The sequence below is a fragment of the Globicephala melas genome, chromosome 15 (genome assembly GCF_963455315.2).
Source record: "Globicephala melas chromosome 15, mGloMel1.2, whole genome shotgun sequence".
Lineage (NCBI taxonomy): Eukaryota > Metazoa > Chordata > Mammalia > Artiodactyla > Delphinidae > Globicephala > Globicephala melas.
This window is the reverse complement of record NC_083328.1, coordinates 74,736,769-74,749,751: the sequence shown is the minus strand read 5'-3', so window position 1 is coordinate 74,749,751 and position 12,983 is coordinate 74,736,769. Positions and strand designations below refer to the sequence as shown.

General features: G+C 46.5%; 1 protein-coding gene across 2 annotated transcripts in view; it reads left to right on the top strand.

Annotated features, from left to right (window-relative positions):
* Positions 1–12,983, top strand: part of PTGIS (prostaglandin I2 synthase) — a 43,135-nt gene that overhangs the window by 14,988 nt on the left and 15,164 nt on the right. For both annotated transcript variants that reach the window (XM_030839042.2, XM_030839041.2), the window contains 2 exons: positions 1,930–2,081; positions 12,007–12,188. In XM_030839042.2, coding sequence (XP_030694902.2) covers positions 1,930–2,081; positions 12,007–12,188 — 334 coding nt within the window. The remainder of the gene's footprint in view (positions 1–1,929; positions 2,082–12,006; positions 12,189–12,983) is intronic.

The window sequence follows — 12,983 nt, the reverse complement described above, 5'->3', positions numbered from 1 at the left end:
CAAAATGAGATGGAGGGGGAAATGCAGAGTTTGTATGAATTTCCCCAAATGTTTAAATATGCATTCGGTTGTTTTTAGGAAAACTCTATTAACCAAACAAAACACGTTTCTGGACTGAATCCAGATTGTGGGCTGTGCCTTTACAACTTCTGCCATAAGGAGACTGAGGACATTCTTCTGAAGAAGAGGGATCCAGGGAGGAAAAGGAGGAGGGAATTTCTTCCGGGCTGATGCAGAGGCATCAGTAGGGCCGACGGGTTAGACTCTATAGGTAGCTCGTTTCAGCTGTTCTGAAGGAAGGATTCCTCCTTTTAGTCCAGTGGGATGGGCAGGTCTTGAACTTGCCATCTCTGGGGGACATGGAGGCCAAAACTGGATGAGGGGAAGGTGAGTGGGATGCAGGGAAAAGGTGGGACAGTAGCTTGGATAACTGAGCTCAGAATCATGGTGACCCCATATTTTCTTCCAATATCAGTGTTCTCAGGATTAAGTTCTCACTATCCATGCATCCATCCACCCATCCTCCCTCCCATCCTTCCATTCATCCATTGATAGAACATTTATTGAAGACCTACTACGTGTCTACACTGTGTGAATGAGGGACAAAGTGGGGAACAGACAGGCCTTTCTCAGCCCCATCCTCCCTCATTCCTGCTTCTTTCCTCTCCTTCTCCGGAAAATCCCTGTCCTGGGAGACCCAGGAGGGCCTGAGGGGGCTGCATCAGGGCTTCACGGTGTCTCTCTCAGAAGTCCTGGCCCCTCTCACCACGTGGAAAAAGTGAAAACCTGTGGTTTTCCTCCCAGGACTGAGGCCAGTGGGGCTGGACTCCTGGAGCATTAAAAAGTGGCTGGTGGGGCTTCCCTGGTGGCGCAGTGGTTGAGAGTCTGCCTGCCGATGCAGGGGACGCGGGTTCGTGCCCCGGTCCGGGAAGATCCCACATGCCGCAGAGCGGCTGGGCCCGTGAGCCATGGCCGCTGAGCCTGCGCGTCCAGAGCCTGTGCTCCGCAACGGGAGAGGCCACAGCAGTGAGAGGCCCGCGTACCGCAAAAAAAAAAGTGTATGGTGGTGAAAACATTTCCTCTGAGAGCATTCCTGCGGGCGGGGTGTGTGTGTGTGTGTGTGTGTGTGTGTGTGTGTGTGTGTGTGTGTGTGTGTGTGTGTGTGTGTGTGTGTGTGTGTGTGTGTGTGTGTGTGTGTGTGTGTGTGTGTGCGCGCGCGCAGACTCCCAGGGTGCGCGGAGCACCGGCCCCTCTCCAGTCCAGCACCTGGGCCGGCAGTACCTGGCAGCGCCCTGACCTGGCTGTGGTTGCTCCCTTGGCTCTGGGCCTTTGCGGGGACCATGCCCTCTGCCCGAACCCCTTTCCTCTGCTTATCCTGCAGGTCTCAGCTCAGACCTGCCTCCTCCAGGGAGCCCACCCTGACTCCATCTCCAGGGGCAGGAGCCTCCTTTCCTGATCGGTGCCCCCATCTTGCCCCACTGGCCACCCCTCACTCTGCTCTGCTTGCCAGCCTCCGGGTAGCGCCTCCACACTCTGCCTCCTTCCTGCCGCAGGAGGTTGGCTCTTCCCTGCGCCTCAGGCCCCTCCCTCTGCTCCTCCCACGCTGGCTCCTTCTCATCCTTCACCGAGAGCCCCTCCCCACCCCCTCCCTCTTTGTCCCTCCCTCTGAGCCCCAGCTGACCTATGATTCATCCACTCGTTTCTCTGTATGTCTGTCTCCCTCATTAGAGTGTTGGCTCCATGGGTGTGTGAGGGTTTTGTCTGTTTTCTTCTCTGCTGACGCTGTGGCCCAGAGAGGTCCCTGACACATGGTAGGAAAATCAGGTGCTCTTCAGGTGTACAAATGAAGAAAACGTGTAGGCAGCCCTGGGAGGGTTCGGCCGGGAGTATCCAAAGACAACCCCCGGACCAGCTGTTTGCCGCCCCCAGAGCCGGCTACCTGACTCTGTACGGTGTCGAGGCACCGCCACACACCCGGGAGAGCCAGGCCCAGGACCGCGTCCACTCGGCCGACGTCTTCCACACCTTCCGCCAGCTTGACCTGCTGCTCCCCAAACTGGCACGTGGCTCCCTGTCAGTGGGTAAGCGCCATGGGGGCCCTGGTGGGTGGTGGGGCTAATGGAGGGACCCAGAGAGGGAGGATCATAGATAACATAGGAGGAAAGACGTTCTAATGCCCTTAAAGGTAGTGAGATCCCCGTCACTGGGGTATGCAAGAGCAGAGTGGTGGGGAGGCAGGGCTTGGACTAGAGCTGGGGTTCCTGGTGGAAATTCTGATACAGCACATCTAGAGTGGGGCCTGGGGACCTTGAGTGTGTGTGTGTGTGTGTTTGTGTATGCTCCTTTTCTAGTTTTATGATTTAATTTGCTCTAGAATTTTTTATAAGTAGTTTATGCTGAGTATAAGAAATTCAAGCCATATAGAATAATTTAAAGGGAACAATAAAAGAATTCTCCAACTTCTCCCCATCCCAGCCCACCACTCCCGCTCCCATCCACAGAGGTGACCATTATTACTAGCTTGGAGTACATCCTGCAGAATTCTCTCTAAACACACACACACACACACACACACACGCACACAGAGTTGTGTGTCATTTTTTTTCTATTGTTAAGGTTTTTAATTTCTCTTTTTTACTGAGGTATAATTTATGCACAGGAAAGCACACAGGTCCTAAATGCACAGCTTAGAGGTAAATCTAAACTTTTTATGCCCTTTCCCAGTCAGTATCCCCCCCCTAGAGCTAGCCACTGTATGGATTTCTTTCACCTCAGCTTACTTTTACCTGTTCTTACACTTCCTTTAAAACGAATCATACAACATGTGCCCTTTCATGTCTGATTTCTTTCACTCAGCTTCATGTGTGTAAGATTCATGCAGGTTGAATGTATCTATAGTTTGTTCTTTTTCATTGCTGTGAAGTATTTCATTAGTGTAATAACCACAATTTGTCATCCATTCCTGGTTGATGGACATCTTGGTGGGTTCTGGTTTCTGGTTGGGTTAGCTTGTTACGAACATTCTTGAGCATGTCTTTCTGAGCACACATGCCTTCGTTTCTCTTAGTTGTCAGCCCTGTGCTTTTAGAACATCGACCTAGCACACTGGAGAGGCATTGTTCTGCTACTTAGCATTTTCACTGAACTCCACATCTAGAACTTTCCACATCGCTTTGTAAAAACCCACGTCATTCATTTCTGTGGACTCAATATTGGTAAAGAGCTTCCTGCTGGATTCAGAGTGCCAGGGCCATAGGAACCACTGGACTGCATTCTTCCCTGGCCACTGTGTCTCAGACTTCCCCAGTGAGAAGAATCCTCTGGGGTCCTTGTTAATAAGACAAGTCACCCAGCCCCATCATGGTCCATTTGAATCTGAATCTCCAGTGAGGCTGGGACACTGCATGTATGACAGGTGCTGTAGGAAGGTTGAGAAATAACTGTGTGTCCTGGTCTCAGGTACTTGCAACAAGACCTGAATTCAGATCCCTACTGTGCTGCTTCCTTGCTGGTGATTTGGGGCAAGTTACTTAACTTCTTTTCTTTTTTTAATTAATTAATTTAAAATTTTTTGGCTGCATTGGGTCTTTGTTACTGCGCACAGGCTTTCTCTAGTTGCAGCAAGTGGGGGCTACTCTTTGCTGGGGTGCACGGGCTTCTCACTGCGGTGGCTTCTCTTGTTGCAGAGCACAGGCTCTAGGTGTACGGGCTTCAGTAATTGTGGCACGTGGGCTTAGTAGTTGTGGCTTGTGGGCTGCAGAGCGCAGGCTCAGTAGTTGTGGCACATGGGCTTAGTTGCTCCGTGGCATGTGGGATCTTCCCGGACCAGGGCTTGAACCCGTGTCCCCTGCATTGGCAGGCGGATTCTTAACTACTGTGCCACAGTTGTTAAGAATAGGGAAATTAAGAGTAGGGAAGTCCCTACTTAACTTCTTTTTGCCCTAGGTCTTTTCTCCGGAGGAGCAGTTGAAGGCAGTGGTCGAGACAGACTCTGGGCTCAGGTGGCTTGAGGTGGTTTACTGGCTCTTATGTAATCTCTGTGTGCCTCAGTGATCCCATCTGTAAAATGGGAAGAACAGTAGGATCTTCCTAGAAGGTGGCTGTTAGGATTGGCTGAGGTAATAAAGAAAAAATACTACTTGTTGAGCATTTTCTTTGGTGCCAGATACCAGGTTAAACATTGTCTCATTCAGTGCTCACAACAGCTCATGACCCCATTTCATTTATTTATATATTTTTAAGAATGAAACTTTAACACATTAGATTGTTTAAATTAAAAAAGAGGGCTTCCCTGGTGGTTAAGAGTCCACCTGCCGATGCAGGGGACACAGGTTCATGCCCCGGTCCGGGAAGATCCCACATGCCACGGAGCGGCTGGGCCTGTGAGCCATGGCCGCTGAGCCTGCGCGTCCGGAGCCTGTGCTCCACAACGGGAGAGGCCACAACAGTGAGAGGCCCGCGTACCGCAAAAAAAAAAAAAAAAAAGAAACATATTCTTGTGGTAGATATAGACAGTAAAAAGTAATAATACTCAGTCTTCCAAGCTCAGCTTCCTATGGAAACCAACGTTAACATGCTGATGTATCCCTTCACAGTGTTCTGTAGGGATACTCTATTTTGAAAATGGAGACAAATATATGTATCTAAAGTGTCACTGTGTATTTATAGAAAGGAATTATATCTATTAACTGCAACTTATTTTTTTAACCTAACGATATACAGTCTCCCTTGTCAATACAAACATCTAGAGGCATTAACCAATGCACTTAGATAAGAAATCAATTACCAATATAAGAATGAGTAAAGAAGAAATAAAAGTATCCCTATTTGCAGATAATCTGATGCTATACCCAGAAAACCCCAGAAAATCTATGATAAAACTAACTCAAGCAAAAGTGAATATAGCAAAGTAGAGGTCACTATTTAGGCAGCCATCCCCCTCCAATGGATATTTATAATTGTTTCCTTTTTCATGTGTGTTACTGTTATAGTATTTCCTTGTACTTGTATCTCTTCTACCATCTGGTGATTTTATTTCTCTCTAACAGTTTCCTGGAAGTGGGTTTGCTGGGTCAAAGGGCATGCACATTAAAATTTATTTTATTTATTTATTTTTTTTTGCGGTACGCGGGCCTCTCACTGTTGTGGCCTCTCCCGTTGCGGAGCACAGGCTCCGGACGCGCAGGCTCAGCGGCCATGGCTCACGGGCCCAGCCACTCCGTGGCATGTGGGATCCTCCCGGACCGGGACACGAACCCGTGTCCCCTGCATCGGCAGGCAGACTCTCAACCACTGTGCCACCAGGGAAGCCCTAAAATTTTTATTAGCTGTTGCCACATCATTTCCAAAACCATGGAGCAATTCATACGCCTACCCAAAGGAAAGGAGTCTGCTCATTCCCCACCAGATTTTTTCAGTCTTTCCATTTGTTTGCCAATCTAATGGACAGAGGTGGGTAACTTGTTGTTTTAATTTGCATTTCCCCACCACCTTGTCAACGTGCAATTATCGGTGTTTAAATCCTTGCCAATCTGATGGGCAAAAAAGGGCATCTGGCTTTATGGGCATTTCCCTGACTACTGTATGAGACATCTTTTAGTGTTACCAGCCATTTGCTTTTCCTCTTTGTGAGTTGCCTGTTCATGACTCTTAATGTCTTTTTAGAGACAACTCCTTATCTTATCGAATCCTGCCATCAGTGCTGGAAAGTTGGTATTATTAAATTCATTTTGCAGGTAAAGAAACTGAGGCTCAGAGAGGCGAAGTCACTTGTCATAGACACACAGCTGGTAGGTGGCAGAGCCAGCAAAATGGAAACTTGGTCTGTCTGCTTTCAAAAGCTAGTGCATAAAGCACTGACACGTGCCGGCATGGATTGCTTCTCCAGGAAAGAGTAGTTTCTCTGCTGCCGTTTCCTCCATACAGATGCTGCAGGGGAGTCTGTGCAGATGCAGAGGGGAACTCTCCTTGTTTTTCTGGGAGCAGCTCTGGGCTGGGTATGGGAAGGCTGCACTTCCCAATATGGGCAGCAGGTGGCGATGTTGGGGAAGGTTTCTCAGCTAGGGACTGGAGGCTGAGGTGCAGAACGGCCCTCAGACCTGGTTGTGGGCACGTGAGGCTATGCAGCTTCTTTCGAAGAGTGATTTGGTAGAAACTATCAACATATAAAGTACACATTCCTTTGATCCTGTACTTCCACTTCTTGGACTTACCCCACAGAAATGCTTGCATGTGTCTACGGATCCACAGATATTCATTAACATGTCACTTGTTTTAGCAAACCCTAAAAACAACCTAGATGTCCCCCGTAGTAGCTGATGAAATAAATTATGCTTTCACACAAAGGAAAGCTATGCAACTGTAGAAAGTAATGGGATATACTGCTATAGGCTGAAATCTACTGTTAGGAAAAAGGTGCAGAACAGAGGGTATGGGGGTGTGTGTGTGTGTTTGTGTTTAAATGTGGGAACATTTATAGATTTTTGCCTCTGGGAAAGCTGAGATGGGATGGAGAGAATCTTACACCCATTTGAACTCTTAGAGTTTCTTTCTTTCTTTTTCTTTTATTATTGTTGTTGTTGTTTACCATTTACATGCATTATTCCTCCTCTGCTTTTAGAAATGTAAACATTTTAAAAGAAAATTGACCCTTTTGGAGACCCTTAGACCACTGAGTCTGGTGCTTCTCATACAGGAGGGAGTTGGGGGGCAGTAGGGAGTTAGAGCCCCAAGCTAAGCATACTGCTTCTTTCTGGAATAATCATTTCACTGGATTATTATTATTTATTTAAATATTGTTTGGGGGGAAAAAAGCATTCTTATATTAAAGAATCACAGGGTCTAATGCAAAAATCAAATGCATTTTAAAGGTAAAACACAAGACTTTAAAAAAAAAAACATGTCTCCGCTGGGGGCCTCTCTGAACTGTACCCTCAGGTCTCCAGTGGTCAGAGGTGTTTCCATGCCTAGTCCTCTTGCTTTACAAATGGAGAGACTGAGGCCCAGAGATGGACAGGGCCTCAGCCAAGCCCACACAGCATGGGAGGTCTGACATCAAACCTGTTTCTCCTGCCTCTGACCAAGTTACCTGTCACATGAGCCGGCCAGTTCTGATTCACAGCGTTGTCATTACACTGGGGCTGATGAATAATACCTTATAAAAATGGCAGGATGGGCTTCCCTGGTGGCACGGTGGTTGAGAGTCCGCCTGCTGATGCAGGGGACACGGGTTCGTGCCCCGGTCCGGGAAGATCCCACATGCCGCGGAGCGGCTGGGCCCGTGAGCCATGGCCACTGAGCCTGCGCATCCGGAGCCTGTGCTCCACAGTGGGAGAGGCCACAACAGTGAGAGGCCTGCGTACTGCAAAAAAAAAAAAAAAATGGCAGGAATGTAGCAAGTACAACTTACCAAACCCCTGCCAGTACAGAGTGTGTTCTGTGTGTGATTTTTTGAGTCCTCCTAATGATCCTGTGAGCCAGGTTGCCTCCATTTTACAGATGGGGAACTGAGAGTCAGAGATACAAAGTGATTTGCCCAAGATCATCCTTCTAGGAAGGGGCTGAGCTGGGATTTCAACCTGGGTCTCTATGGCTGCAAACTGGGTGTTCGTTACCTCACAATTTATTATTATTTCTTACTTATAGAAATACTACATGAATATATTCTCCTTGGACTAATAATTTACTAACATTCATTAAGCTTTGTTTAATAATATAGCTAATGTTTATTAGGCCTGTGCTAGGCATCCCTCTTTGGACTTTATATGTTAATGCATTCAATCCCTGTATAACCCTATGTGATGAGTACTCTTACCTCAATTTATAGGTAAGAAAACTGAGGTGTTCAGAGGTGAGGTGCCTTGTTCAAGGTCAGGCACTCTGCTCCAGAGTTTGGGCTGTTAACTTGGCTCCCCGGCCTCTTGTGGAAAAAACAATCAAATATTACAGAAGAGGCAAATTCTCTTTTGACCACACTCCCTCTACATCTATCACCAAGGTAACCATTGTTATCAGTTTGGTGTTATCTTGCTAGAACAGTGCTATCCTGCAGAAACAGAATGCCAGTCATATATGTAATTTTAAATTTTCTAGTAGACGCATTAAGAAAAAAGGAAGAGGTGAAATCAATTTTATAAAATATAAATCAATTTTTTAAAATATAAAAAATATTATGTTTTTTCTTTAACCCAGTATATCTAAGATATTAGCATTTCAGCATGTAATTAGTATAAAAATTCTTGCAATATTTTACATTTTGTTTCTCATGCAAGACGTGAAATCTGGGGTGTACTTTTTACTCATAGCATGTCTCAGTTCCAGGCGGCCACATTTCACGTACTCAGTAAGCACATGTGGCTTGTGGCTTCCTTCCTGGACAGAGCAGTTCTAGACCCTTCTCCACGTGGTAAAATACGGTACGAGCCCCAATTATACTCTGATCTAAATACACAACAAACCCTGGTTTTCCCAGTGGGAAAGTTTTTTTGTTTTGTCTTGCTTTGTTTTTTTGGTCAACCTAAACATGGAAATAATTAGGACCGGAAATGAAATAACGTCTCCTTATTTATTTATTTATTTATTTATTTCAGTACGCGGGCCTCTCACTGTTGTGGCCTCTCCCGTTGCGGAGCACAGGCTCCGGACGCGCAGGCCCAGCGGCCATGGCTCAGGGGCCCAGCTGCTCCGCGGCATGTGGGATCTTTCCGGACCAGGGCACGAACCCGTGTCCCCTGCGTCGGCAGGCGGACTCCCAACCACTGTGCCGCCAGGGAAGCCCCGATGTCTCCTTATTGATTTTGTTGAGCATCCCTCGTTAAGCTCACGTGTTATATAAACTAACCGTTTAGAAATGTTGCTTTCTTCCCATGCTCACATTTCAGGAGTTGGCTTATTCAGACTCCACCTTTGACACCTGCGTCTTCCCCATCAGCGGGATCCCAGGTGGAGTCACCAAACTCAGTTTTTCAGAACCCCTCTTCTTCACTCCCGATCATCTGTTTGAAATACAGAATGAGCTTTTTGAATCTGTAAGTCTATGAATCTGTGATCTTTCGCTGGAAATGTTTTACAGGCATGGGGGTGGTGCCAGATTTTGAATATGTTTCACGTGGTTCAAACATTGAAAATATAAAATAGTAACAGTGAAAAGTCTCCCCTCCCTTCTTGTCATCCCTCCTTCCACCCAATTCCCACTCTCCACAATTGGCTGCTTTTATTAGTTTCTCGTGGATCCTTCCAGAGTTCCTTTACGCAAATACAAGCAAATGTGCTATATTCTTGTTTTTCTCTTTTGCTCACAAGTGCATAGTAAACACACTGATGTAGACGCTTTGCCCTTTTCTAACAAGGTAGAGTAGCAATAGCTAACTCTTGTGTAAGATTTCGTGTATCCTGCACTGTTCTAAGAGCTCTCCAAATGTTAAGCAGATTTGATCAAATTACTGCTATATTTTTTTTTACTTGTGTTTTTGCCAATCCAATTTTTTATTATACACCACCATCTTTGGCTCATTTGCCAAATGACATTCACATATCTTCCTGTTTTCTTAGTGGTGGTAAAATATATATAGCATAAAATTTACCATTTAAACCATTTTAAGTATAAAATTCAATAAATAAACTTCACAATGTTGTGTAGCCATACCATTATGTATTTCCAGAAGTTTTTCATCATACCAGAAGATCTGTATCCATGAAATAATAACGCCCCATCTCTCCCTCCCTCCACCCCTATTAACCTGTATCCTACTCTCTGTCTCTATGAATCTGCCTGTTCTGAGTACCTCGTATAAGTGGAATCATGCAATATTTCTCTTTTTGTGTCTGCCTTATTTCACTTAGTAGAACGTTCTCAGGATTCATCCCTGCTGTAGCGTGCATCAGAATGTCCTTTTTAAGGCCGGATAATATTCCATTGTATGGATATGCCACCTCTTGTCTACCTATTCATCTGTTGATGGACACGGGTTATTTCGACCTTTGGACTATTGTGAATAATGCTGCTATGAACATGGGTGTATACAAGTATCTGTATGATGTGCAAATATTTTCTCCCATTCTGTCCGTTGTCTTTGCATACTGCATTGCTTTTGAAAGTCATCCTTAAAAGCCGTATTTACAGTGACATTCAAGACCTGCACTTGTGCTGTCAGACCTTAAAAAATGCCAGTCATTTCTAAATCTGCCTTAAATTTCCCCTCCTTTTTTAAAAATTTTAATTTAATTTTATTTTGATTCTTTTCTCTCTTTTTTAAATTAATTAATTAATTAATTTGTTTTTGGCTGCATTGGGTCTTCGTTGCTGCGTGTGGGCTTTCTCTAGTTGCGGTGAGCAGGGCCTACTCTTTGTTGCGGTGCGCGGGCTTCTCATTGCAGTGGCTCCCCTTGTTGCGGAGCACAGGCTCTAGGCACGTGGGCTCAGTAGTTGTGGCTCACGGGCTCTAGAGCGCAGGCTCAGCGGCCATGGCTCACGGGCTTAGTTGCTCCGCGGCATGTGGGATCTTCCCAGACCAGCACTCGAACCCGTGTCCCTTGCATTGGCAGGCAGATTCTTAACCACTGTGCCACCAGGGAAACCCTTTACCTCCTTTTGTTATCAATCTCATCAGATCGGTCCTGTAAGTAAGCATCTAGAACCAGCATCAACTGAGGTGGCTTCAGCACCTCCTGCACCCTGCACCCACCTGTTTAAAATCTCCGTGTGCCTGGGCCGCACCCCCAGATATTCTGATGAGATTGGTGGGGGTGGGGTGGGGACCTGAGCAGCCAGAGATTTAAACCTGCCTGGTGATGCTCCAATACCTGAAAATTTGGGAAAGAGGAAAATCATGTATTTCAGATAACAATTGGCCTCACTGGTTTAAATTGAGAAGTATGTCACCTGAAAGTGTCTAGAGGTTGAAGAAAAGCATAGGGAGCATAATATTTGAAAACATAACTAATGCACTTGAATAAGTGTCGCCTACGTTTTACATCCTGTAACGTGCAGCCTGGTTTAGAGCCACTGGGTGGATGGACCTTCCTGAAACACTGCTTTGTGGCTCAAAAAAGTCAATGAGAGAGTTTCTAGTACTCTGGAATTTTGTAGCAATCCAAGTGACTCCCCCTTTTCCAAGGAGTGATTTTGGAACAACCAAGTCTTATATTTGCACATATATATATGTCAATACAGCATCATCTTGTAGCGTTAATACAATAAATAAATAAGCATCTGACTTTATTCCTTCAATGGTCTGCCTGTGTGGGCCCGGTGAGGGCTGGACGTAAAGAGCTTCCTCATTGGTTTTCACTGCTTCATGGTTTTCCAGAATGTAAACACGCCATCGTTTATTTAATGGTGTTTTTGAACTGGTGATCCGTGAGCCAGTTTAACTTGAGATGCTTTTGTGGCCTGTGCGGTGATTAAAAATTTCTTACTGAGATGCTAACTTTAAAACACATGAGAAGATTCCCCCTGAACATCTGGATTTCAGTTTCTTCTAGAAACCCAGGCTCCCTGGCTGGGCTGGGCTGGTCGGTGGAGCTGAGTGGAGCCACCCGACCCTCCCGTTGGGCCCCTTCCTGTCCCTCCTCCCTCATTCACTTTACCTGCCTTTCCTGCAGTTAGTTGAGTTTGAGACCCCAGACCAACCTGTCCCCTCTTGGTGGTCAGTTTGGTTGTTACCCCTGAGTAACGCTGTGCTGAGTGTGCTCTCAGGGTCTCCCCACCCACATGGGCTGGTGTTCCTCTGGGATCAGACCCCAGGAAGGGAGAATGTGGCTCCCCGTTTCCTGCCCCTCCCCCTGCTGTGCTGAGAAGTCCATTCATTTAGCAAATGTTGATTGAGTACCTCCTCTGGGCCAGGCCAGCATTTAAGGGCTGGGTCCCTGTTGCCTCTTTCCCACAGGAACTCCCCATCCCCTGGGGTGACACCTGGAAGACCCTTGGCCTAATGGGAGGTCAGGGCTGGGTGACCCTGGGCTGGAGGTGGATCTGTAACCCTCATCCTCTGTGCTCCGTCCCTGCAGGGGATAAGGACCAGGTGTGCAGGGTCAAAGGTCGCCTGTGGAAGCTGTTGTCCCCAGCCAGGCTGGCCACTCGGGCCCACCGGAGCAAATGGCTGGAGAGTTACCTGCTGCACCTGGAGGAGATGGGCGTGTCGGAGGAGATGCAGGCGCGGGCTCTGGTGCTGCAGCTCTGGGCCACACAGGTGGGTGTGTGCAGGTGTGGACGTGAGGCTGTGCATATGAGTGCTTGTGTGTCGTGTGTGCACTCATGTGCGTGTGTGCCATCAGGCACACTTAGGCACATGCCTGCGAGCACGTATGCATGTGCCTGCATGGGCGCTCACATCCTGGTGCATGTAGGTGTACATGTGTGAGAGTGTGCCACTGTGAGTATGGCTGTGGGTAGGTGCGCACACACCCAGCTGTCTGCCCCAGTTCCCTGACTCTCTTAACTGTCAAACAGTCTCATGAACAGGATCATTCATTCGATATATATGTTTTTAATTTGGAAAAACATCAAACTTACAGAGAAGCTGTATGAATAGTTTAATGAACTCATATATACTTCACCTTGATTCCCCAGTTTTAAACATTTGACCACATTTGCTTTCTCTCTGTCTCCTACTGTGCGTATCTTATTGAACCATTTGCAAATTAGTTGCAGACATCATGATTCTTTGCCCCTAATTACTTCAGCGTGCATCTCCCAGGAGCAAGAATATTCCCTTACATCATCATTTGATCAGCACAGTGATCAAATTCAGGACAGTTAACCCAGATACAGGATCATTATCTAATATACAGTCCACATTCCAATTTTGCCAGTTGTCTTAATAATACTCTTTACGGCTCATCTTGGTCCAGCATCCAACTCAGCATCACACACTGCATTTAGTCATTCTGCCTTTTTAGTTTTCTTTGATATGGAACAGTTTTGGTGCCTTTAGTTGTTTTTTGCGACCTTGAGATTATTGAAGTATGCAGACCAGTTATCTTGA